At 36.5% G+C, this 25,220-nt stretch overlaps 3 protein-coding genes across 28 annotated transcripts in view; 1 reads left to right on the top strand and 2 right to left on the bottom strand.

Moving 5' to 3' along the window:
- Positions 1–1,926, bottom strand: part of ZGRF1 (zinc finger GRF-type containing 1) — a 55,506-nt gene extending 53,580 nt beyond the window's left edge. For all 24 annotated transcript variants that reach the window (XM_012179473.5, XM_042251818.2, XM_042251820.2 and 21 more), the window contains exon 1: positions 1,710–1,926. The gene's annotated coding sequence lies outside the window, so the exon portion shown is untranslated. The remainder of the gene's footprint in view (positions 1–1,709) is intronic.
- Positions 1,927–2,094: 168 nt separating this feature from the next.
- LARP7 (La ribonucleoprotein 7, transcriptional regulator) lies at positions 2,095–21,022 on the top strand. 3 transcript variants are annotated; one of them, XM_042251826.2, is made up of 13 exons: positions 2,095–2,250; positions 8,052–8,252; positions 8,386–8,486; positions 8,560–8,643; positions 8,766–8,930; positions 9,013–9,106; positions 9,182–9,529; positions 9,608–9,752; positions 11,567–11,715; positions 12,404–12,522; positions 15,819–15,978; positions 16,233–16,324; positions 20,674–21,022. In XM_042251826.2, exons 2-13 carry the CDS (start codon positions 8,054–8,056, stop codon positions 20,752–20,754), a joined length of 1,737 nt encoding a protein of 578 aa, XP_042107760.1. In that variant the 5' UTR covers positions 2,095–2,250; positions 8,052–8,053; the 3' UTR covers positions 20,755–21,022. The 3 variants fall into 3 exon arrangements, with proteins under 3 accessions (XP_042107760.1, XP_004009660.3, XP_042107761.1); XM_004009611.6 differs by having other exon boundaries at positions 9,179–9,529; XM_042251827.2 differs by lacking the exons at positions 16,233–16,324; positions 20,674–21,022 and having other exon boundaries at positions 9,179–9,529; positions 15,798–15,909.
- Positions 18,740–19,953, bottom strand: LOC105615407 (non-histone chromosomal protein HMG-17-like). The gene has a single exon (XM_042251828.2). It carries the CDS (start codon positions 19,847–19,849, stop codon positions 19,577–19,579), a length of 273 nt encoding a protein of 90 aa, XP_042107762.1. The 5' UTR covers positions 19,850–19,953; the 3' UTR covers positions 18,740–19,576.
- Positions 21,023–25,220: the final 4,198 nt, after the last annotated feature.

The raw sequence follows: 25,220 nt of genomic DNA, 5'->3' as shown, positions 1-25,220 counted from the left end.
GGAGGGACACCCAACTCAGTCTAGGGCATCAAACAAGGTTTCCTGAAAGACATAATGCATATACTGTGAACCGAAATAATCATTAACCAAGGAAAAATCCCAAGGAGGGTATTTCCAAATAAGAATAACACGTACAAAAAAGCTGTGGAAGGCATAATCAAGGAACTCTAGTTTATAATCAAGTGTAAGATAGTGAGTTGTGAGAGATAAGTCTGAAAAAGTGAGCAATAACAGGATGCGAAGGGCATTCTATTTTATGCTAAGTTGTTCGGACTTTTTAAAAAGACAGTAGGAGGCCAAGGCAGAATTTCAAGAATACGTTAACATAATCTGACTTGGGTTTTACCAAGATTGCTCTGGCTGCTAAATGGAGAAAGGGCAGGGCAAACGGTACACAAATGAGAAATGAATGCTTGTCCCATGATATAGTTCACAGCACAGGGCCAGACCTACAGAGGCACTGCCTTTCAGAAATATAACTCCATATCCTAATCCCTCCCCTCCAGCTAACAGGATTGACAGATGCCTAGTGAATGCCAAGAAGATAACAGAGGTCCAAAGAAACACATAGTTGACTGCTGGTTGAACAGCAACTTGCTTCTAGCCACTGAATGGGTTAGACATCAAATATATGTAGATAAGACTACATAGTGTCAACACAATGCTTGGCATGTAGCAGTTAACATTAGATCCCTTTAATAACAGTTATTATTTATTCAGTGTAAATTATATGCTAGAACACTGTTAAAATGCTTTAAATTTTACACCTTATAGTACAGATACTACTTTTTATATTCATTTTACAAAAACAGGAAGTGAGGTACATCAGTATGTAATTTGCCTAAGCTCATGAAGTAAATAAATGGCAGATTCAGAATTTAAAACTAAGTAGTCTAAATTCTGGTGTTCCCATTCACAAAAACTACATTATGTGACTATGGAAAACCTACTGTAACAGGCAAGAATGGGACTGGATTCTTTACATATAATATTTATCAGTCTCATAGTCCTAAAAGTTGTTATTACCATCACAATTTACAGGTTAGAAATCCAGTATTTACTTCTTTAGGATTACTTATATGCTGTTTACCAACTGCAAAATAAATTCCCCCATTGTTTTCCTAAATTAGAAATATTACTTGAGGGATTTGCGATGTAAAAGGTATTGAGACGGTCCTAACTCTTGTTAAGTGGTAGATTAAAGAATTACACTTCAAAAAAAAGGGAGAGATTAAATGTTTTGCGATAATTTAGTACAGAAATACATACATATCTTCACACACATTATTGTGCTGTTTTTTAGATTTATGTATAAAATTCGGTGTTATCACTAAAATATGACCTGTTCTTGCTAAGTACGATGAGATGTTTTTGGTCCTTTTCTTTTGGAACAAGCAGGATCTTTCGAATCCCTAAGTGGTTCACAGATTTAAAAATTTAAGAATCACGAGCCCAATAGCCTTTTAAGAAACGGTCCAGTCCAGACAACCAAAAGATGCTCACATTTCATTTGCCAACGTTCTAATTATCACTAGCTTGTGTAACCAGATGACAATGAAGAAGGGACCCTTTGTCAGTCCTAAAAATAAACAGCAAAACCATCCCGGGTTCTCACACGGATACCGGAACTGCCCAGCAGGAGTTGGGGGAAGGTGGTAAAGACGAAGCACTAATTATTTACAGGTTGCTGCGCCAAGCCGTGAACCAACCTTATCTCCACACAGTTTCGTTACCGAACCCCGTCTGGCGGAGCAAACTCCTTCGCCCGTCGCATCAAAATCAGTGACAGCACCTCGAGCTCAAAACTCCAGCCTATCTACCCTCAATCCCCAGAAACTCCCGAGTGGAAACAGCTCTTTTAACTTGCTCATTGCACAAAACCCACTTTCGAACTTCTCCCGCGAAAAGCCGTGACATCATCAACTCGCGACCGCACCAGATCCAACCCCACTATTTAGCCCGCCCACCACGGCTCCGGACCTGAATGGCCGTTTTCAAACTGCCAATCAAGTTCCTCTTTGGCTGCTAGCCTCTGTGGCGACTGCGTTCTCCGATGTCCCGCCCCCACGCTGAGCGGGCCTACGCCAGTGACGTAAATGTCGGTCGCACAACCTCTGGGCCCATCTTTTCCAAGGCGTTCGGAAGAATTGTCGCTCATGTGACGCTAAAATAACCACGACTATAAGGTTCGGGGGACGCGAAGGACTGAAGAACGCAGTCTCTGGCGCTGTATTTTGGGAATTGGACAGAGTAAGTTCTAAGTGGACTCTAGGGAAGCCCAGGTTGGGTGAGATCTAAATTACTCTCAGTCTTTTTCTATGCCGGTCCTTTCTGTCATCTCTGGTCCTTCTCATCCCGCCCCCTCCCACCAACCCATCAGTTAGATTGCCCTAGTGTCCTGGTTCTCTGTGCGCACGCGCAAGAGTCCTCCGGCAGCCCTTGCAGTTCCAGTTTTCTAGTGATTGGGGGCGCTTGCCGCCCGGTTTTGGGAGGTTTGGGGTAGTCCCGCGTCTGACGGCTTCCTTGAGGAAGGACGGGTACCTAAAGGGGCAGTAGTCAAAAGGGGAATTGCTTTTCTTCGCAGATTCGAGTTTTGGTGGCCAAACGATAGCGAATGTGGACTTGTATTTTTAAATTAAGTCATTTCCTTTTTCAGAACTTTTGTCTCTGTCATTCAGAGAGCTGAACATCCAGTTATGGAAGGAAGAAAAAATACAGTGTATTATTGAGTGCGTTAATAGACATACTTAAAAGGGAAACAGATGAGGCGGTTGTTTAGGGGAAATGTGCTAGCAGAAAGCTAGAAAGAGTAAGATGCCGTTTAACCTGGGCCTTGAAAATTGAATAGGACTTGATAAGACAAGGAAGACAAGAAGCTTTTAAAGCAGAGGCACAGAGACAAGAAAGTAGGCAACGCTGGATAGTCAGATGTGACTAGAACTATAGTTCTCTTAACCTTTTTGACACACCATTTCCTTTTAAAACGTGATTTAAAAGATATGGATGAGCCTCCCAGGAAAATACATATACATCTCTAAATATTTTCTATAACCTTTTAAAGAAAAATTGTGAAAGACGTTGAAATAGCCAAAAAAAAAGAGGTGTCTAGCTTACTTTTCCAGCTTACCTCTGCTTTTCATTGTCATTGAGCTATGTTACAATTATGTAAGTTATAATTGAAATAAGTCTTAAGAGTTATTGCCCTGATTAGTGTTACATCTGTTAACAAGTTCATTTCAATATTTTTGCTTGCTTGTATTTGCGCTTGTCTAGTTTTTGAGTTCACCTTTGAACTGGTTTTTAGCACTTAACTAGTTCCCTGGTTAATTACTTAAATAAAATGATTGACGAGTTCATTTTATAAACGTAGAAAAGTCATGGTTTCACCTTTAAAATTTACCTTTGAAAATTTCGTGGGATTTACAATAATTTTTGAAATCCATCCCAAATTCCATGGATTTCAGGTTAAGAATTTCTGAGCCAGGAGAGATGGACTTGTGGACACAGCCGGGGTGGGGAGGGAGAGAGTGAATGAATGGAGAAGGTAGCATCAACAGATACACACTACCGTGTGTAAAATGGATAGCTGGTGAGAAGTTGCTGTATGACACAGGGAGCCCAGTCTGGTGCTCTGTGATGACCTAGAGGAGTGGGATGGAGAAAGGGGAGGGAGGCTCAAGAGTGAGGGTATATATGTATATTTATGACTGATGGTGGCGCTACTGTTAAAAAAATCTTGCCTCCCATTGCAGGCGATGTAAGATGCAATGTTAGATCCCTGAGTCAGGAAGATCCCCTGGAGGAGGGCATGGCAACCCACTCCAGTATTCTTGCCTGGAGAATTCCTTGGACAGAGAGGAGCCTGGATGGCTGCAGTCCATGGGATCACAAAGACTCAGACACTGCTGAAGCGACTTAGCACGAACACACAGATGGCTGATTCGCGTTGTTGTACAGCAGAAACCAACACAACATTGTAAAAAAAAAAAAAATTTAACAATTTAAAAAAAGGATTTCTGAGTCAAAACGTAGACTACATGGTAAGAGGTTGCAAGAGGTTCTACTAAAACTTAGGCAGTGTGAAAGTTAAACATACCTGAGCTTACTTACCTAGCTAGCTTTAGCCAGGTCACTTAACCTTTGAGCCTTTGTAAAAAGTTAAGAGAAATAACCTAGAGGGATTATGAGGATTTAAAACAAGGTGTGTAAAGTAACTGGTGTTACACAGTAACTTTTATTCTTTGTTTAAACCCTATGAAACTAGTTGATTCATTTAACAATTTTTTAAAAATATATGCTGTGTTACCAAAAGATGCTAAAGAATTATTATTGTTGAAAGTTTTAGCATTAGAGTCACAAAATTAGACCTGTGTTTAGACAAGTTACACAGCTTCTGTGAAGGATGGAGGACTTCTCAAACAATTTATAAACAATTTCCGTATTATTATAACAGTAGTTGTGGAAAACACTGGATGAAGATAAGAGCCATTCCAAAGGTTACATTGATAGGGATTAATGACAGATTGGTAAATGATAAAATGATAATAAATAACAGTTAGATATTGTTGACTGTGTGCTGTATAGCAGCAATGGAAAGTGCTTTATCCATTTTGGTTAATTTTTAAAACAACCCTAGTATGTCAGTATAAATTTTATTCCACTTTGTAGATCGTAGAAAGTTGAGTTAACTTGCCCCAAATCCATACAGCTAGTAAATAGCTCGACTGGTTAACTAAGTAGAATATGTCATCCTTAAAGAAAATGAGGGTGGTGAGAACAGCAGAACAGACATTGCTAAGAAAGATAAGAACTTTGATTTGGAATGTATGGAATGACAGTATACCTATTTGTTATCATAGGACATTGAAAAAGTAAACTATGACTATCATGTAACTTCCTGATCTTCTGCAACCAATGTGTAGCAAAGAGAACTTGTACCATAGCTTAATTCCTGTTTAATCTAATCCATATCTGTACTCGAAAATGAAGGTATATTTGATTCTCCACAGATTTTTAAGATTGAAAGTTGCAGAGTGTTATTCACATGGGGCAAGATTTTCTGAACTTAATTCTCCAGGCCGCAAAATATATATATATATATATTTATATATGGGAAAGGAAGGAGAGTATCAGGGCTGAGAAGAGAATGCTGGGAAAAGTCTGATTTCTGGGAGATTTGTGGCTTTCTGTGTTTATGCAGTTTTGTCCACTATCTCCTTAGATGGTGGCTTTGACGATGAAAACAAATGGAGAAGTAGTGTGTGTGTGAAGTCGCTCAGTGTTGTCCAACTCTTTGCAACCCCATGGACTGTAGCTTATCAGGGTCCTCCCTCCATGGGATTCTCCAGGCAAGAGTGCTGGAGTGGGTTGCCATTTCCTTCTCCAGGGGATCTTGCCGACCCAGGGATCGAACCCGGGTCTCCTGCATTCCAGGCAGATGCTTTAACCTCTGAGCCACCAGGAGAAGTGGTAATCTGCCCTTTATAGATTTTTCAGATGAAAGAGTTAGTAGTGAATTCTGTAGTGACGATCATAGCCTACATTTGTATTTTGTTTATAATTCTACCCCCTTACAAAATAACTTGAAATGCTCAATACTTGACAATTTATTAGATGCTGTTAGTTATATTACTTAACTAGACAATAAATGCCAAGGTTGTGATCAAGCTGAAGTCTCTGCCTTCTTAGTGTTTATATTATAATGAAGCAGGCAATAAAATTATAATTCCAGGCAGGAATAAGAGCATATAAGTATAGAAAGTGGTGAGTGAGGGAGGGTAGGGTTATGGTTGGCAGGGAAGGGATATTTTAGATTTGGTGAAAGAGAAAGCCTCTTTGAGAAAGTGACATTTGCAGAGGCCTGGGTGAACAAGGAAGTAATCCCTGCAGATGTGACAGGAAACCTGGGAAACAGCAGGAGCAAAAGCCGTGGAATGGGAATGCATTAGACTGTTCAAGGAACAGAACGATGGTGTGTTGAGGTTGTAATGAGCACCCTGAAAGAAGTTGCAAGTGACGAAGTTAGAGCGAAATCCCCAGGCCAGATGTAATAGGACCTATAGGCCACAATAAGGATTTTTTATTTTATTCTGACTGGGATAAGAAACCTTTGGAGGATTTTGTTCAAGAAATTGACATTTTATTTATATATTTAAATGATCACTCTGACTGCTATCTGGAGAATTGACAATGGAAGAGGAGTAGAAGCAAGTAAATGTGAGGATGTGTTTGAACTGCAGGCAAGGTACCCGTGATAGCTTGGAGCAGGTGGTTGTGATGGAAGAAATGAGGAGTCATACGAATTTTGAAAAGCTAGAGCTAACAGAAATGCTAATGAATTGGCTGTGGGGTGTGAGGAAGAAATTAAGGATTTCAGTGTTTGTGCCCTCTCAGCAGTTTTCACTGGTATTTTCCGAGACGGGAAAAACTAGGAAAAAAACGTGGTTTGCTAAAATTTGAGAGTTCAATTTAAGCTTGAGATATGCTTCAGATGAATAAGTGAAGAGGTCAGGTGGGTATTTGCGTGTTGGAATGGGGAGGTAATGGGGTAAGTCGGGAGTGGACAGGTTTGTGAAACATCAGCATAGAGAGCCATGGAGCTTAACGCCAGAGGCCCTCTGGAACGACATGTGTGTAGATAAGGGAGCCCAGGACTGACTGCATTCAGTCCTGGGCATCATGGAAAGGCAGAGCAGAGTCAGAGGGTCCAGAAAAGGAAATGGAGAAGACAACTCATGGAAGCCAAATGAGGAAAATGTTTTGTGAGGGAGTTAGCAACTGCAAATGCTCCTGAGAGGCCTGGTAGATAGTGGGGATCCTAGTTTTCAGTTTCATTAGAATGATGGAAAGGAAAGCCTGACAGGATGGGTTGAAGTGAGAGTGGGAGATGAGAAATAAATGGTTATGTAGCACCTGATTGTTTTTCTAATGATTAATTTTGGCATGTACTTCCATTTTATGAGTTAGGCTAGCATCATCTAAATAATTACCTGTTTTAGAAATTAGTAGTTACCTGATCAACAGAAGCCTGTTTTAAAAATGCCAAAATACTCTTCCTTTGATGAGAATGCACATTTAGTTGGAGGTTTGAAGTGAAATGCATTCATGGCTTGGTACCCTCCTCCTGAATGTCACTTTGAAACAAAATCTGTTTCTATCTGCAGCATCCCTGCTGCACTTTCAGATTATAGCTGACAGTCAGACTCAGGAGACACAAATAGACTTTTATCTAATAACTGTTTACTGAGCTTTAAAGGATATAAGACAGAAGATAGAGTAGGGGCAGAATCTTCATCTCATCTGGAGACCTAGTCCCAGTCTTCCCAAAATACAGCAATTAACCCACATTCACGGCTTACCCCCCTGCCCTTATCTAAGACTAGTACGGTGTTTTCATCACCTTGATGCCCAAAAGCCCACCAATCTATTCTATCATGCTGGTCACAGCCTCAAGGCCTGCATGCATACCAACTAATAGCATCTCCCACCCCAGTGTGCCAGAGAAGACAGATGAAACTTGCCATTTGTCTTAGTATCACCCCAGGCCCCCTGTTAATTCTTTGCTTACTCATTTTTGTGTGTATTTAAGTTTAGTGTATCAGCTAAGATGACACCATTCAACAGATTTTTGTATTACTATATACCAGGAAATGGGAATGTACCAGGGAGCAAAATAAAGAAATAATTCTTTAGGATAATAAATTAGTAAGGTTTTAAGTACAGTAGAGAAGACAGGGAGATAGTTGTCTGTCCAGAACTTTGCAGTCTTGTCAGCAAGTAAAGAACATTTTTAAAAATAAAGTGTTTTTCTCTCATTGGAGGTTGTGAAATGAACATGTCAGTATATCATTCTATACTAGAATGTATGAAAAAATGCTGTTAACATAAGAGATAAATTTTATAAGAAACAGGCAAAATCAATGTTTCCGCAGCTAATAGTGAAAATGTTTCCCTGGTAGAGATATTTGAGCCCATTTCCCTTCAGATAAAGGATAAATTATTTTTTGGTCACTAATTATACTTAATATTTACCTTTTCTTCCTATTTGACAGAAATGGAAACTGAAAGTGGAAATAAAGAAAAGGCAATGGAAGAAAGCATAGAAAAGAAAAAAGAAGTGGAGAAAAAGAAACGGTCTAGAGTTAAACAGGTGCTTGCAGATATTGTGAAGCAAGTGGACTTCTGGTTTGGAGATGCAAATCTCCACAAGGATAGATTTCTTCGAGAGCAGATAGAAAAATCTAGAGATGGATGTAAGTTTCCTTCAGTGTATTATACCAGTTTTAAGAGCTGTATCTATTTCTAATCCATATATGCTGCATATAATGTACAATGTACACAGTTGAAAATGTTTTTGAATCTTTTTTAAACTTATGTTTTCATTAGATGTTGATATATCACTTCTTGTGTCATTCAACAAAATGAAAAAATTGACCACAGATGGAAAGTTAATAGCCAGAGCACTAAAAAGTTCTGCTGTTGTAGAGGTAAGAATCGTTACATATATTACGTGTCACATGATACTGTTAATTAGTATTGACTTTATGTACTGTTTTAAAGCTGGATTTAGAAGGCACCAGAATCAGGAGGAAAAAGCCACTGGGTGAAAGACCAAAGGATGAGGATGAGCGGACTGTGTATGTGGTAAGCCATTTTTCAGGAAAAGCTCGGAACTGTTGTCTCAACAGAAACATTGTAGTATTCAATTTAAATAAAGCTTTATTTTCAGTTGTTTTTAACACTTTATTATTACTAATTTATCATAGGAACTACTTCCCAAAAATGTTAACCACAGCTGGATTGAGAGAGTATTTGGGAAATGTGGCAATGTTGTTTATATAAGTATACCACATTATAAGTCTACTGGGGACCCAAAGGGATTTGCCTTCGTGGAATTTGAAACAAAAGAACAAGCTGCAAAAGCTATTGAGGTAGGTCCACAACCTAAAAGAAAGAGAAAGAAAATTACTAAGTGTTTTAAACAGTAACAGAATTTTGCATATTTCATTTCAGTTTCTTAATAACCCACCAGAGGAAGCACCAAGAAAACCTGGTGTATTTCCCAAGACAGTGAAAAACAAGCCCATTCCAGCTCTCACAGTAACTGGTGAGTTATTACTAAAGACTTTATTAAACATACATGAAGTAAAAATAAGTAATTAAAATAACATTGTTACAGAAGAAAAGAAAAAGAAAAAGAAGAAGAAAGGCCGAACAAAGAAAGACGACAATATCCAGACCAAGGAGTCAAATATGGACGCGAGCAACGAAAGTGTCTGTAAGAAAAGATCAAGGACCACATCTGAGAGCTCTGAAGTAGAGGTTACTGAACCCCAAAAGCAACCCACAAAGAAAAAGAAAAAACGAGAAAAAACTGAAGGATCCAGCTTACCTTTAGTCAAAGCAGGGAAGAGGAAAAGAAGCAGCTCTGAAGATGCAGACTGCCTCACTCCCAAAGCGAAGGTTAAGAAAGTGTCTCAGAAAGACAGCGTTAAAAAAGAAGCTCCAGAAGTTTGTAAAGAAAGCAAAGGTATTTCTGACTTTATGTTTAGGATTAGATAAGGAGAGTTTTCTTGTTAACTCATGTCTTTATTTCTTGTTAATTTAGAATTAGAAGTCTCTACGGAAGAGGAAAAGGATACTGGAGATATAAAGGACGGATCCCTACTGAAAGCAAAAAGAAAGCATAAGAAAAAACATAAAGAGAGGCATAAAATGGGAGAAGAGGTTATTCCATTACGAGTACTATCAAAGTAAGTCACCAGTACAAATTATATTGTTGGCAAATGACACACTCCATCACCATTGCTAAAGTGCAATTCCAATTTGAATTGAACAGAGTTGCATATTAGCAACAGTAATGGCCTGAAGCCATGATCTGCACAGAAGTTGCGAAATGTTGAGGTTTAAAAAGGAACCACCGCACTAAAACATGGAAGCACTTATTTTTTCTTGAAGTCACAGCAAGTGCCTCCATGTTAAAGTAGAGGGTATTCCTTAATAGATTTAAAGGTCCATCTTGAATATACCAAAGACCAGCAGTGTAAGTAAGTACTCCTTGCATTTTCTTGAAGATAAAATGAAAAAAGAAGACTTACCATCACTAAAACATGGAAGCACTTACTTTTTTAGCTACAAAGCAAGTACATCCACGTTTAAGTGGTGGGGAGCCCAGTCTTGGGAAAAATAAAAACGTGAATCTTAACCTGTAAAGTACATTTATAAAATAATCTGGGAACAGAATAAATGCCTGACAAACTTACATTAAGCAAAATGGAAATAACAATTTCACCGTTAAAAGGACTACTTGCTACATTTTCATTACTTTCAGAGCTTCATTAATAGCCAGTTTCAACAGTTTGTTTGGCAAAATGCCAGATCGTAAGTCCTTTTAAAGTACTGACTTGGAGACACCTCCACTGAAACATGGAAGCACTTACTTTTGCTTTACACAGCAGGTACCCCCATGTTAAAGCAGAGGGGATCCCCTTTTAGCTTCGATAAATTATGTAAAAGTTGCCATCTTGTATGCAGTGGCGTAATTTGGATTCACTTCTACTAAAACATGGAAGCACTTACTATTTCAAAAGTCACAGAAAGTACTACCATGTTAAAGTTAAAGGGAGCCCATCTTCTCAATAGGTGGAAGATAAGTAGAAGAAATGGCATACCTTTTAAGAGTTTCTTTCTTAACTTTCCTGGATTACAGTTTCCAAAGACTCCGGTTTTCCTCTTGGAGGGTTAAAAGGCAAGGACTTTGGGTACTTCTATTTATACTATTCTTAACCCCTGAATTCCTTTTCCCTTTTTATCTCAGAGAATCATTACAAGAGCCCTTTGTTATTCTAATGTATCAGCTCTCAGGGAATGTATGGTCCTGGGTGGGTCTGGATTTTTTTTTTTTTTTTTTTTGAAGTATACAGATGTCAATGTTAACAGCTAAAACCATTACCACAGATATTCTCCTCTTTAAAAAAAAAAAAAAATCCCCTATCTGCTTGTTTGATGGCTCAGATTAGGGTAACAATGAGTGCTCCTGCAGAGCCAGGAGAGGCATTGTGTTTCTATCTGGAGGAGCTCTAGCTGTTTGAAGAAACCTCTACACGTTAAATGTATGTAAATAAATAAATTGCTTCCATGGGGTGTTTTTTTCCTTCTTAGAAATTCCTTTGACTCCAGTAAATACTGAGGAATGTTACCTTTCAAATTGGAAGCAGTTTAACAAATCTTAAAATTTTAATTTTTCACCCAGAGTTAACTGACTTTTCTAGTTAAATGTTACTAGTTAGTTGACTCAGTGCTTTTATTTTTGTCAGTCACATATTTGAAAAATACTCAAGAATTGAATCAGCAAATATAAAACATTTAATCTGAATGTTGGGACAGAGGGAACTCCCCTTTTCTTGTTTGCCAGATAGACTTAGAACTCAGGAAATAATTTAAATGTGTTTAAAGAAAGATTGGGAGAATGAGTGGTTGTAAGTCACTGAATGTCTGTATTTTGAGACTTACTTTTTATTTAATGATCTGTTGTCACTGTTTAAAAGTACAATTATTTTCACTACAGAACAGAATGGTTGGATTTGAAGAAAGAGTATTTAGCACTGCAAAAAGCCAGCATGGCTTCTTTAAAAAAAACAATATCCCAGATAAAATCACAATCAGAAATGGAAACAAATGGAGTACCTACTAATTCCGGAATGAAAAATGAAAAAAGTAAGCATCAATATGATAGTTTTTGTAACATTATATTGTACTTATACTAAAACACACTGAGTTATTGTAGGATAAACTTTAGCTTTTGAAACTCAATTATATAGTGGTTGTTATTAAAGCAATTACTGATTCCTCAAGTTGTCCAGATATGATTTATCCTTAACCTAAAAATATTTGAAGGGCTCATTTTAAACTGAATCTTTTTTAATCACATAAATTTTCTCTATACAGTTTTCATTAGTAATCAAAATTAGTGATGAGTGCCTAGTCTGTAGTTCATCGCATTTGTAGAAACAAAGATGATCTTTTATATTTATATTTTAAATTCCCATAAGTTGAAAATATAAATTTCCACATTTGAATTGTAACGGTGTACCTATACCTGTTTATTTCTTTATTGAGTAAAACAATTTGTTATTGGTTCAGTGAAATGGGACATTTTTTCTTTAAGATTTTAAAAGTGTTCTAATGCTAAAAGTTTGCATTTACAGTAATAAGAGTTTCTGTATTTTACTTTATGGTAATCTGTAATAAATAGTATAACTTACAACATAATGACCTTATGAGTAAGTTTAAATTACTTAAATAAAGCTGGGAGACCATTACTGATACTCTAGAGCAGGCCTATAAGCATTAAATTATTAAATTAAGGGATATTTTTCTGGTCTTTTTCTTTTCGCGTCAACAGCAAACAGTGAAGAGTGTGGTCCTCAGGAGAAAGTTAATGCAGCAGGACCACAGTTTGTGAGTGGTGTGATTGTGAAGATCATTAGCACCGAGCCTTTACCTGGCAGGAAACAAGTCAAGGTAATGCTTTTGAATCCCCATGATAGTTGTTTCTCTTTCTTCGTAAAAACCCCCCTGTGAAAGTGTTTTGAATATGGAAAATAAGGCAAATCAAATTAGAATTTGTTCTCTTGTGGTAAACTGCTTATTGGGTTTGATTCCATAATAACCCTTTAAGTCTGACTTGAAGCAAATTCTGATACCTGAAATTCCTCACTGAATCAAATTTATACTGAATTTAGTTTAATCCTTTATAGGAAAACAGCAATTTGTGCTTATTTTTATTGGTGCCCCAATGGTTGTATATAGGAAAAGTATGAAACCCTACTGTAGTTATTATAGCAAAAGAGGAGATTAAGTTAAATGCTTTTTCCCAATATTTGTTTTCTCAGGGAACCTTTTTTGTTTTTCAGAAAAAATCCAGAGAAACTAGATTTTGGAGCAATACTTAGGGATAAAACTTTCATAAAGATTGAACTAACATTAAAGTTGGTTTGTGATTGTTTCTAAAATAAAACTGTAACTATTTGCTGTTTTCTTATTTGGAGCAAACTAGAGAATTTGTAGTTTGTTTTCATTAGAGCTTTTAGTTTTCAATAAATTCCTAAAAGATTTTGTGACTTAAAAAAAAAATCGGAACTATTTTGAAGCAAAAGGGATAGTGTGCATATTTTTCACTTACTGTAGACTTAATTTTTGTCTGTTAATGAATCCTCTTGAGAATTGAAATTTTCTCCTGAAAAAAATGCAGGATTGTTGTTTTTGGCAAGAAGAGCTTTTAAAAATTTTATTCCTAAAAGTTTTTTTGGTATTTTCAGTCCACACCGATTATTTTAAAATTTTTGAAACAATTACAGGAAAGTGTAAAGTATTTTGACAATCTCCAGAATTTATAGTTTACACTTGAAGTTCCTATCCCTGCAGTTCTCATCGTCTTTTTTCATTTTATACAGTTTATCCCCTACAGCATTTTGTACTAGCATGGCAATATTTGTTATTCCCATACTCTTTTTAGTGGGAGTACCCTATTTACTTTTAAATTTTCTCATCCATTTAAGTGAAACACTTTCTTTTTAATCTAAGTAATGTGTTCTGTAACATAGCAAGTGTATTTATAATTCTTAGCTGAGGTCAGCACCATATGGTATGTTGTTTTGGTTTTCCAGAGACTGTTACCAGTAAACATTTTTTAACTTCTGTAACCATTGAAGTTGCTCATTGTAACCATCTGTAAGCACTGTTTATCTGAAACCCTATCCCTTAAAATCCTGTATCTGTCACTAACACGTAAATCTAGACTCTCACTATAGTATTGATGAGGAATTTTGTTAATCCCAAATTGATATACTAGCTTGCACTTCAAAATTTGGTAGCAAAATAGACTTTGCAATAAAAAGGATTAAAAAATTGAAGATGTAAATGCTGCGGTGGTTAGTCAGATGGCCCACGTTTTCAAAGAAAAATTACTCAAAGTTTGTTATTTTGAATAACTGGAATAGGTTTAATTATATTTATCAGAGAGATTTTATTATCTAAATGGTAATTATGTCAATTACAAATTCTTCATTTTTGATCACCAAAATCATAGAATAAATGCTATTAACCAGGTAAGTACTTACATTTTGCTGGAACAAAAACTGAGCTATGATTCTTACTGCTGTCTGTGAATTGCCCATGTGATAGCCAGGTTAATTTGTCATTCTAAGAAGGGTTTTAAATCTGGAGATTAGCCTGACATTATAATGGATATTTAGTAAATATATCAGTTACAAAACTCTCACTACTACCAGTAAACACATTCAGATTTCATCACTTAATACTTTATATTTCCTTCTTTGTGTTTAAATTAAATACTCATTAACTAGATAGAGAAATGGGAAGAATTGGCAAGTATATTTCTCTCCAGTTTTCAGTTTTTAAATTGAATTTGCCTATAAAGTGTCTATTTTGTGATAAGCAGTGTTTTAAGTGTTGGATAAATTAAGACTTAGTACCTGGCTTGTATTAATATATAAGCATGGATTTTTACTACTTATTCTTTATTATTAACTAAGGCACTTTTCTTATGAAGTAATATTTCCAGGTATTGCTGAGTTCTTTCTGTAATTCAGAATTTTAAAATTCAACATCAAAATGTAATCTAGGGAATCCTCTGGTGGTCCAGTAGTTAGGATTCCAAGTTCTCACTGTGAAAGACTTGGGTTCAGTCCCTGGTTGGGGAACTAAGATCCCACGAGCCAAGAGGCGTGGCCAAATAAATATTTCTTTTAATAAATAAATAGTCTAAATCAGTTGCATCTTGAAATTTTAGGTTTAAACTCAAGGGGTTGAGGTAGGTAGGGCTTGCCTTTTTTTTTTTTTCTTTCAGTTGGGAACCTTCAGTTACTTTAGCTTTATGAATGGAAGTTGATGAATTAAGAATTAGTGTAACATTCCTGCATAATTACCTTGCTTACACTGTAGAACCTGCTGTGAAAAAAAAAATGACTTGGGAATGCAGGAATCTTGTTAATTTGCCCTCACAGCAGGCCTTATAGGTAAAACTTCTCATTGCTACGTGACTCTAAGAGGTTGCTTAGATGTTTTATCAGAGTAAAACCTCTGGCCCTCTCTGTATTCCCATAGACAACTTGAGAACCAAACATCTTTCTGTGCTCCTTGAAACATTTTTCACAAGTGGTTATAAAAAGTTTGCATATATTTTAAGTCCTAAGTGATTCTATCCAGGTAAGTGGAAACACAACTTCTTCCTTAATGCCATTTCAGTTTTGTTTTTCATTTTACTCTCTAACTACACCCAGACATGGAGCCCTTCTTCTAAATTTGAGGGGTAGAGGAAAGTATTTGTACATTCTGTACTATAGATCTTTTCCCTTATGTCACATTCCCATCTAGTACAACTTTAAAGATACTGTTAAATGAAAAACAGTTGTTAGAGTTGATGTTAAATTGGTCCTCAGCTTTGTCCAAGTCCATTCCTAAGAGCATTTGTTTTGAGGTCTTTTTTTTGGTGGTGGTTTGGTTTTTGGTTTGGGGTCTGTTTTGGGCGTCTTTCTTATTAGCTTATGGGATCTTAGCTCCCAGACCAGGAGTTGAGCCTGTACCCTTGGAAGTGAGAGTGAAGAGTCCTAACCACTAGACTGCCAAGGAATTCTCCATTTGTATATATCTTAGAAGCTAACTGGAATGAATCAGTTACTCCTAATTTGAAATGATACATGGCTTAATTTTATAATAGATCCTACACTGGATTAATTTTAGAATTATAATGAAATGTTTTTATTATTTATTTTAAGCCCTTCTAAATTCTAATGCAGGATACTTTGGCAGCAATCTCAGAAGTTGTTTATGTTGATTTGCTGGAAGGAGATACAGAATGCCATGCTAGATTTAAAACTCCTGAGGATGCTCAAGCAGTAGTAACTGCACATTCGGAAATTAAAAAGAAACACTGCTGGAAACTAGAGATTCTTTCTGGTAAAACTTTATAGAACCTCCTCTTTTTTTTTTTATTTTAACAATGCTTATTTTAGGGTGACTGTTTTATAATTTCCAAGTTTGGCAAATGAAACTGGGGGAGGTTTCTTTACACTAATATGTGCAAAAAAGGCATTAAATAACTCAGACAACTATTCTGGTTCTACTGAAAATACAAAGCTATGGATGTGTTTCTTCATTTATATCCTTATGTTCAGTGATAAGCATTTTTGTGTTTGTTTGTTTGTTTAAAGGTGATCATGAACAGAGGTATTGGCAGAAGATTTTGGTAGATAGGCAGGCCAAACTTAATCAACCTCGTGAAAAGAAAAGAGGCACTGAGAAGGTAAATCAGTTCATACTTTGTAATTTTAATTTCTGGCTGTTTTCTTTTATAATTTGGTGGTAAATGATTATTTAAAGATTGTCTTAATGGTAGAAAGCACAGTGTATTTAGAGTGTAGTTTTTAAAGATATGAGTCTCTACAGATAAGATTGAGAAACTATGCATATCATTCCCAATAGCAATGGTAAGCTTTATTCCTTTTTCTCTAGAATAGCTGACAGGGGAAATAAACACGCTTAAATTAGTACATTAAATAATTTATAGAAAAAAATAATAATTTAAAGCAAGTCTCTCAGTAATTTTACTTTTAAGAATTTATCAGATGTTTATTGTTGCTAGTAAGCTGTTTATTCTTTTTAAAAATATTATACGTGTTAAAGTTAGTACATCTTAAAGTGCTTAGAGCAAAATAGGGCATATAATAATTATCAATTTCTAAATGTGTACTGTAAAAATCAGTAAAATCCAAAAAGATGTATGTGCATTATTTTATGAAAAATCATACTTCCTATGTTCTGAGTTTGTTAATTGTTCCTATTTATAAAATTCTTTTTTTTATAATTGGAAAATCAAGTTTTTTTCATCAGTCTTGCATCTCCTAGGATTCATTGGAATGTAAAATGACTTGGGAGGAGGTTTTCTACTGATCTTTGTTAATTCTCTTTCCATGACTGCAGACTGAATTTGTTGAGATAGAGAGACCTCCTTCCTCTTTAAGGACTCTTTCAGGTCTATGAGGTGTTAATTTCAAAGCCTACTTAAGCTTTGATTAACTTAAATGTTAAAATCATTAATCCAGAACTCACAATTGAAATGAAATCACTTTGTTAAATAATATTTTTCCTTCTAATTGGTGTAAAATATCATTTAAATTGTGTGTATTTTTAAAACTAGAAAAAAAGCAGTTTCGTATTTAAGAAAGACTCCATCTATATACATTAAATTTGAGACAAGGAAATATACACTGACAGAGAATGTTGTAAATTGGGTTCAAACCAGTGAGCAGTTCTGTCGTTGAGTTGAAGAGTTCTCATGTGTTAATGAATAGGATCAGGCTTTTAGCATGATTTGTATGTTAGGCAGACATCTGAGAGTATAGAATTCTAGCTAAAGCAGTGAAAGTACTAGTTTGCTCATTTCATAAAATGAAAAAAGGTTCCACACAACCTAGCTCCTCAGAGGAGAGAAGGTTATTCGTTTACTACTTTGTTAATTCATTTAATTAACATTTTTGGTATTGGTTTGTGTTAGCCACTGTTTAACAACTGAGTGTCTAGCCATGAGTAACAAGGTCTCCTTTTTTCATGAGGCTTAGAGTTAATATAGGTCAGATGATGACCAGTGCTGTGCAGAAAACTCAAAAAGTATAATGAGGTACATCAGATGAGGTTCCTTGGGAAGTTCTCTACAGAGGTGACCGTAGTGCAGACCTTAGGGAAGTGAGCAGACAAGCCAGGAGAATTTAGGCGCTCCGCTTGACACTCTGAGGCAGCAGAAAGCACAGAGGTCTTGAAGGGAGATTGTCAGACTGGGAGGCCAGTGTAGCTGGGATACAGGAAGCAAGCAAGCGTGTTAGTAATGGAAAATAAGTGTTTTAGAAAATATTAACAGTCAAAAGTATAGTGTAAATGCCTCACTGACATGCCATTCTACCATTTCTACAGTAGTATACTTGAGTGAAAGAAAAATACTGATAGAAAATCCTGGTTATTCTTTTCACTTTGTAGAGGAGAGGGCTACTGGGGACAGTTTTCTAAGCTCTATTCAGTTTGTAAAGAATTAAAAGACAATTGATAAAGAGATACTTTGTTTTCTATGTATGATATTTTGACATAAAAATCAAGTGCAGATAAATTAAGACCTGTAACAAAAGGTCAGTAAGATGAAGGAAAGACCTGCCATAAGGGGTCTCATTCATTCTACCTCAACCAAATCTTTCTAGTGTACCCTATCACATTAAGCATTTTAGTAAAATTAGATAACAGGTTTTGGAGACACAGTGAGGCTTTTCTCATTTTTCTTTAGCTTGCAAAGCACATTTGAATTTTTTCTTGTTTTTACCGAACTCGTCTTTCCTTTATAGTACTGACAGGTCAGCTATTAAACAGATAAAGATAGAATTCATATAATTTGCGAAAAGCATATGGTTGTAAGTTTTAAACACTTAAGTTTTGACTCCACTGATCAGTTTGCTTTTAGTTTAACCTGAAAGCGACTTCCTAAAAACTTACCACAATTAAAAAACTGAAAAATAAATAATGGTGACTTCCTGCCAATGACCACTTATCACCAGCTTAAAAAAACTATTTTAATGAATAGTCATTAGAATCTGTGTTTATAAGAGAATAAGATTTTCATTTCCTCCAAAGCTAAATATGCTACTTTAGTTTTTCTATCAAGAAAGCTTTTGGGCACTTTTTTTTTTTTTAACTGTATCCAGCTTTATTAAAGATACTTTTCATAAACAATCATGGTATTTCAGGCAGGACATGGGCAGACAATCGTTAACAGTATACAACTTTCAAACTCCCTTCTTCAATGGACTACCAAAATCAGAAAGCCACTATAAAAACCCAGTGAAATCTTCATGTGATGCTCTGAACAGGGAAAGTTTAGAGTGAGGGTTGACATTTCACATTTAGCATGTTGCTTAACAACTTTTCACAAGCCGACCCTGACTTTCAGGAAATGGAAATGAAAATGGCAGAAGTATCACTCTGAGGAGCCGCAGTCTAAAAAAAGGAACTGCTGCTCTTTTGAAGGACGCCATCTCAACGGTGACACTAGAAAGTCCAGATTGCCTGACATACTGGTCATCAATTTTGGGGGGGCACGGGGTTCAGGTTCCAACAGGTCTCTGGGTTTAGTGGAGTCAAGTCTGTGCTGAGGTGGAGAGGGAGAAGAGGACATAAAAACTAAATTTTAGTTTTCCCACACCACAAGGCGTTTGTGCCAAGGTGGCTAATGTGTGTCAACATCAAGGAATCCCTCCTTCCTGGGAACCAAGAGGAAGTCTCTCAAACTAGGCGGGAAAGGTATTTTCCCCCCACGTCAATTCAGCTTCTGAGACATTCTGTTAGTGATGTGCCCTTCCCCAAAAAAACAACAATGAAGTGTTCTGTGTGCTAACAACATAGCTTAAAAAAAAAAAAAAGTAAAACAAAATTCTGCATTTTTATAAAACTTGATAAAAAATAGTATTTCAAACTGTATAGTCACCAGAAGTACACAGTTATCAAAAATGCACACACTTCACTTGGCATCTCCAGCACCTTCAGCTTTCTGTGCCTGGTCTGTTTTGGCGTCTCTGTTTTCTGCAGGGTTATTCCCGTCCTTGCCAGCATCGGCTTTCCCCTTTTTCCCTTTAGGTACCTTCTCTCCCTTCTTTGCAGGGGCCTTTTTAGGCTTGGGCTCTGGCTTTGGAGGATCAGGTTTAGCAGATAACCTTGCAGATCTTCTCTGTGGTTCGTCCTTCACCTTGGCTTTATCTCCTTTAGCATCCCCTTCAGCCTTTCTCTTGGGCATGGTGGCTGCGGCGGTGGGACGGAGGCGCTGGACACGGGGATGCAGTGGGGCGCGGGCTTTAAGTCGATCCAGGGGTCGCTCTCGCCTCTTCTTCACACTGCTCCGCTTTGGGGCACTTTAAATGGTCTTCTTTATTCTGCATAATTTCATTTGCCTTCTGTAAAATTTTTGATTATTTATGTAAGAGTGTAATAATAAGTACTTTTAATAGCAGATCCTTATTTAGAATATTTCTCAAATTTGTAAGCAAAGTGTCTTAATACTCAAACCCCAAGGGACATGATGAAACAAAGATTGGTCTTCAACCCTCCTAAAATGTCAAAAAAAAAATTTTAATTTTATATTGACACATTGGTGATTAACAGTGTTGTATTAGTTTCAGGTGTATAGCAGAGTGATTCAGTTACTACACATATACATGTGTTCTTTTTCAGATCCTTTTCCCATTTAGGTTATTACAGAATACTGAGGAGCATTCCCTGTGCTGAATAGTAGGTCCACGTTGGTGGAATTATGGTTATTTATTAATTAAATAATAACCAAATTATTGGTTATTTTTAATTGAAATTAATTTTAGTAGTCTAGAACTAAAATGCAAGGATCTTAGATAATTCAAAGATTTAATATCTACATTTAATAAGCTCTAACTTAGGTAGTTCTCTCTGTAACTGATTTGACCTGAGCTTAATTATCTCATTTGTTTTCCTCTTCCCCTTTTTAAAATATTTTATTCAAGCTAATAGTTGTGAGATTTTTCTAGTCATAATTATCTTTCTGTTTTTAGGTATCCAGTTCCTTCTAATTTCTGATTTTTTTCTCTGTAGTTAATCACCAAAGCTGAAAAGATTAGACTCGAAAAGACTCAACAAGCAAGTCAACACATTAGATTTTCTGAATATGACTGAAAAAAATTTTTTGTTTACCTCTTCAGATTTCACTGGATACTAGAGCTATTCTTAGGAATATCTTTTTTTTTTTATGGTGGTAATGCATAATGTTTTTCTAAAAGCTACATTTAATTAAATAGTTTTTCTTCAATTTGTAAATACGACTTTTCCTGGAGACAGTTACATTGTTTACCACAGTTGTTCTGTAAACCTTGCGTTTGTTGAAATTATATGACACAAATCAACCTCAAAGTGATTTAGAAAATAAATGTGTTTGAAATTATCATTACGTTTGCTGTTTTTATATTACAAAAACAACATATATGCAAAAATAATACTATCTAAATAGCTTGGAGGAAGTGTTTAACAGAGAATGCTCATTGTGCTTTTTATTTTGTAACTTGCTTTTTCCATTTGAAATATCTTAGATATCCTTTCATGTTGATTTATACAGAGGCGTGTGTGTGATATTTCATTCTGTTTATTGTACTTTGCCTGTCCGAGCTTCCATTGAACTGACCATATGAACTGTTTGCAATTTAAATGTTTTAAACATACTAAGTTTGTTTTCATAAATGAAGTTAAACGTTTTATTTTGATTAGACAAAATAAAATGTACCAGATGCTATAAACAAAGAAAAGAATATCTTTTAGGAACCAGCCTTTGGTATAATTGAAGTGTATCATTTTATTCAGGAAAATCACAGAAGTGAGTGTTGAAGGCCTTCCTAGAACTGAATGTCCAGGGATGTACATGACTGGCATCTTAATCTCTCATCAGGATATCAGGAAAGTACTCTGGATGACCTTGGGATTCATTTCCTTGGGCTACAAACCCATTTCTAGTCCCATCAGCTTTGTCCAGCAGTGGCGGATTAACTTGGATGTCCCTTGGATGCATTGTGGGAGGCAAAGAATCAAGAATCTGTTCACTCCTATGGGCCAGAGATTTGAAGAGATTGGCTGCGTCAGGTTAGGGTAGCAGCAGCTTACTGCCAAAAATAGGCATGCTGGGAGGTTGCCACCGACTCACTAGTTTTTCTCTCCCCATGAAGAAGAGCTAGCGTACACACTCATGAAGAAAAAGAATGATCAGTAAATTCTTGCTAAACGCTCTTATAAGGATTCTGACTAAATATGCTCTGGTTGATCCAGAATAATCGATACTAGGTGTATGTCTCAAGGATTCAGTTAATTTCAAGGAGGGCTGTCATAAGGTGACTTTGGAGAGGTTATCAAGTAAACTTTCAGGAATTCTCCCCTTGGCAGTCTTTAAAACAAGATAGAAAGAAAGTGAAGTCACTCAGTCGTGTCCGACTCTTTGCGACCCCATAGACTGTAGCCTACCAGGCTTCTCCATCTATGGGATTTTTCAGGCAAGAGTACTGGAGTGGGTTGCCATTTCCTTCTCCAGAGGATCTTCCTGATCCAGGGATCAAAGCCGGGTCTCCCACATTGTAGGCACTTTACCGTCTGAGCCACCAGGGAAGCCTAATCAAGACACTATTGTAGCACTTGGGAGGCATTAGTGAAGTAAGTCAAAGATCCCTCTCTCATGGTGCTTATATTCCAGCAGTAGATAGAGACAATAAATAAAAATAAGTAAAAATTACACAATGTTAGATAAGTCCTAGGGACAAGCAGAAAAAGATGGAGGGGGAGAAAATTTCATTCATTCATTCTTGCATTTGTTCTTCAGTTCACTTAACTAAAGGAATACTTATTTGACCCCGGCTTCCCTGGTGGCTCAGATGGTAAAGCATCTGCCTACAATGCAGGAGACCTGGGTTCGATCCCTGGGTCGAGAAGATCCCCTGGAGAAAGAAATAGCAACCCACTCCAGTATGCTTGCCTGGAAAATCCCATGAACCGAGGAGCCTGGTAGGCTACAGTCCATGGGATCACAAAGCGTTGGACACGGCAGAACAACTAACATTAACACTAACTAACATATCAGACACTCACACTGTAGACTTGAGAGACATGAAGAAAAGGTAAGGTCCCCTGCCTTTGAGGAATTTACAGCATTGAGGGACACTGGCAAGTCAACAACATAAACTGGCAGTACAATATAAGTAGCAGGACAGTTACTCCAGATGATACGGGATAGGTTCCTGAAAGAGTCCTAATTCTGCATGATCTTGCAAGATATATAACCTTTGATCCTTCAGGTAAGTATATTCCCTTCCTTAACCAACACTTAGCACATAGTAGCTGCTTAATAAATGTGAGTTGAATATGTGCTTCAGGATGTTCCCCAGGATCAGAGCTCGATTTAGTTGCATAAAGGATATTTTCTCTTTCAAGTCGCTGATTCTCAGTGTTCATGTTCCTTTTTTTTCAAGTGTCTGCTACACGCCTGTGTGTCTGTCAGTGGGGTTTGCTTCCCTTAACTGCAGTACTGATTTAAGCACCTTGCAGTACCTCCATATCACTTTTACAAAGAAAACCTCATTGGCTATTGTCTTTTGCTGGTTGTTTGCAGTGTTATCTCAGTGAAGTAGGTGCCAATGGTATCACCACTTTAAAAATGAAAGCTGAAGCACTTGGCAAAGGTCATAATAGATAGCTAGTCTAGGGTTTAAACTCAGTTTCTCTTACTCTGAAGACCACATATTTAATGATTAGGATACCTCCCTTTCTCCCAACCTCTTGCCAACTTCTTTTCTCCCTCATTTCCTTTTTAACCAGTGCTTTGCATCCCATAGTAGAGATGTACTGCAATTTATATAACTGTACTTCTACTGGACTTGTAGTTGTCTGCTCTGTTTTATTACTAAAAGCAATGCTGCAGTGAGCATTGTATCCCCCACCTTTGTTGACATGTGTATGTCTGCAGGATGGATTTCTGGAATGAAGATTGCTGGGAGAAATCTATTTTATATAACGTGACTGAAATAGTCCAGAAATGCTGTATAGACTTTCACTGCCAGCAACAGTTATTGCATTCTTATAAATATCTTCTCCCATTCAATCTCTTGTCTTTCAGTTTGGTTTATGGCACTTTTATTTTATAGATATTTTATATTTTTAAAGAACTATATCTTTGTTTTCTCTTTCTTTGGCCCCATCGAACATGGGCCCATGGCAATGAAAGCACTGAGTCAACCAGTGGACCCTCAGGGAATTCCTAGAGCCTTATCTTTTAATCTGCTGTTAACAGAACTTGATTTCTCCTTCTGAAACCTGTGAGTCCTGTCTGTACTTCATTTCTTGATTTTGATACCCAGAAGATAGAGTTGTAAGCAGAAATCTTTCTTGAGTTAGCATGGGTTGAGTCTGTTCCTTGCAGCCTACCACAACCTTAAATAAATATCGTACTTCAAAAAAAGCAATACCATTCTTTAAAAAATAAATCGTACTTTTAGGTTCATGAATTTATTAGGCAGTAGTAATTTCTCAAAAACTCAGCAGACTTCCTATCTGATTTTAGTGAATTCCCCATCCTAATAACCACATCCTTGGTTTCTTTTTTTTAAGACATACTTCTGTGCTATGTTGGTTCCTTACCTCTCTCTGGATTTAAGAGAGCTTCAGTGACAAAGTTATACTATTCATTTAAAATTTTTCCCCTGAATTCCCTTTTTTTTGTTTAAACTGGTTTTAAAATTGAAGTATAGTTAATTTACAATGTTGTGTTAGTTTCAGGTATATAGCAAAGTTTTACATGTATATATATTTTCCAGATCCCTTTCCATTATAAGTTATTACAAGATACTGAATACAGTTCCCTGTGCTATTTGGTAGGTCCTTGTTTTTAAATCACACATTTTAAAAAATGCCTCAGAAAGTTCATAATAGAGAAAAGCAATTGGAATGGAAAACTAGGAAAGAGTTACACTAAGAAAGAGTCAACATTGTAACTTGTACTTAGTCCACACTTGTCTATTGACCTTCTTAATGATGCTATACCAACAAGGCTGCCTTATTCCTGTAGAGGCACAAGTCTTACACTGATGGCAGTATTTGCATAGGTTACAATGTGAATGGTGTTCTTGGATTTGTGCAGTGCACAATCTGCCCACTGTTCGTGGCAGCCCAGTGCACAAGAATCTTCAGCTTTTTGTATTTTGTATTTGAGAATATTCTTCCACTATTGAAGGAAAGAAAACAAAAACTTAACATTCTTTTAAATCATCACAAATAGGTCTGAGGTAATCCAAACCTAGAGACAGGATTTGTAATATAGACCAGATCATCACCTAAGTAGAGATTTCAAGGTCAGGAATTAAGGCAAGTCTCTAAATGTGGTCCATCTTCCTGAGATTTTCAACTACTAAAGGACACTATTAGTTTTTCATGATTCTTTTCTGTAGCAGTACTTAAAGCTTAACTCCACTCCAAAGGTATGGAATATAATTTATGTTAGCAGAAGTTTTTAGATTTGCTTTGTCTTGACTAAACAGGGCTTGGTATTAAGAAAAGTGTTTTAGTTTTTAATACTATAAACCAATGAGGAAAGATTCAATAATAGAAAAGTGATT

The sequence above is a fragment of the Ovis aries genome, chromosome 6 (genome assembly GCF_016772045.2).
Source record: "Ovis aries strain OAR_USU_Benz2616 breed Rambouillet chromosome 6, ARS-UI_Ramb_v3.0, whole genome shotgun sequence".
Taxonomy (NCBI): domain Eukaryota; kingdom Metazoa; phylum Chordata; class Mammalia; order Artiodactyla; family Bovidae; genus Ovis; species Ovis aries.
The sequence above is the reverse complement of the archived record's forward strand: the minus strand, read 5'-3'. Positions and strand labels throughout refer to the sequence as shown.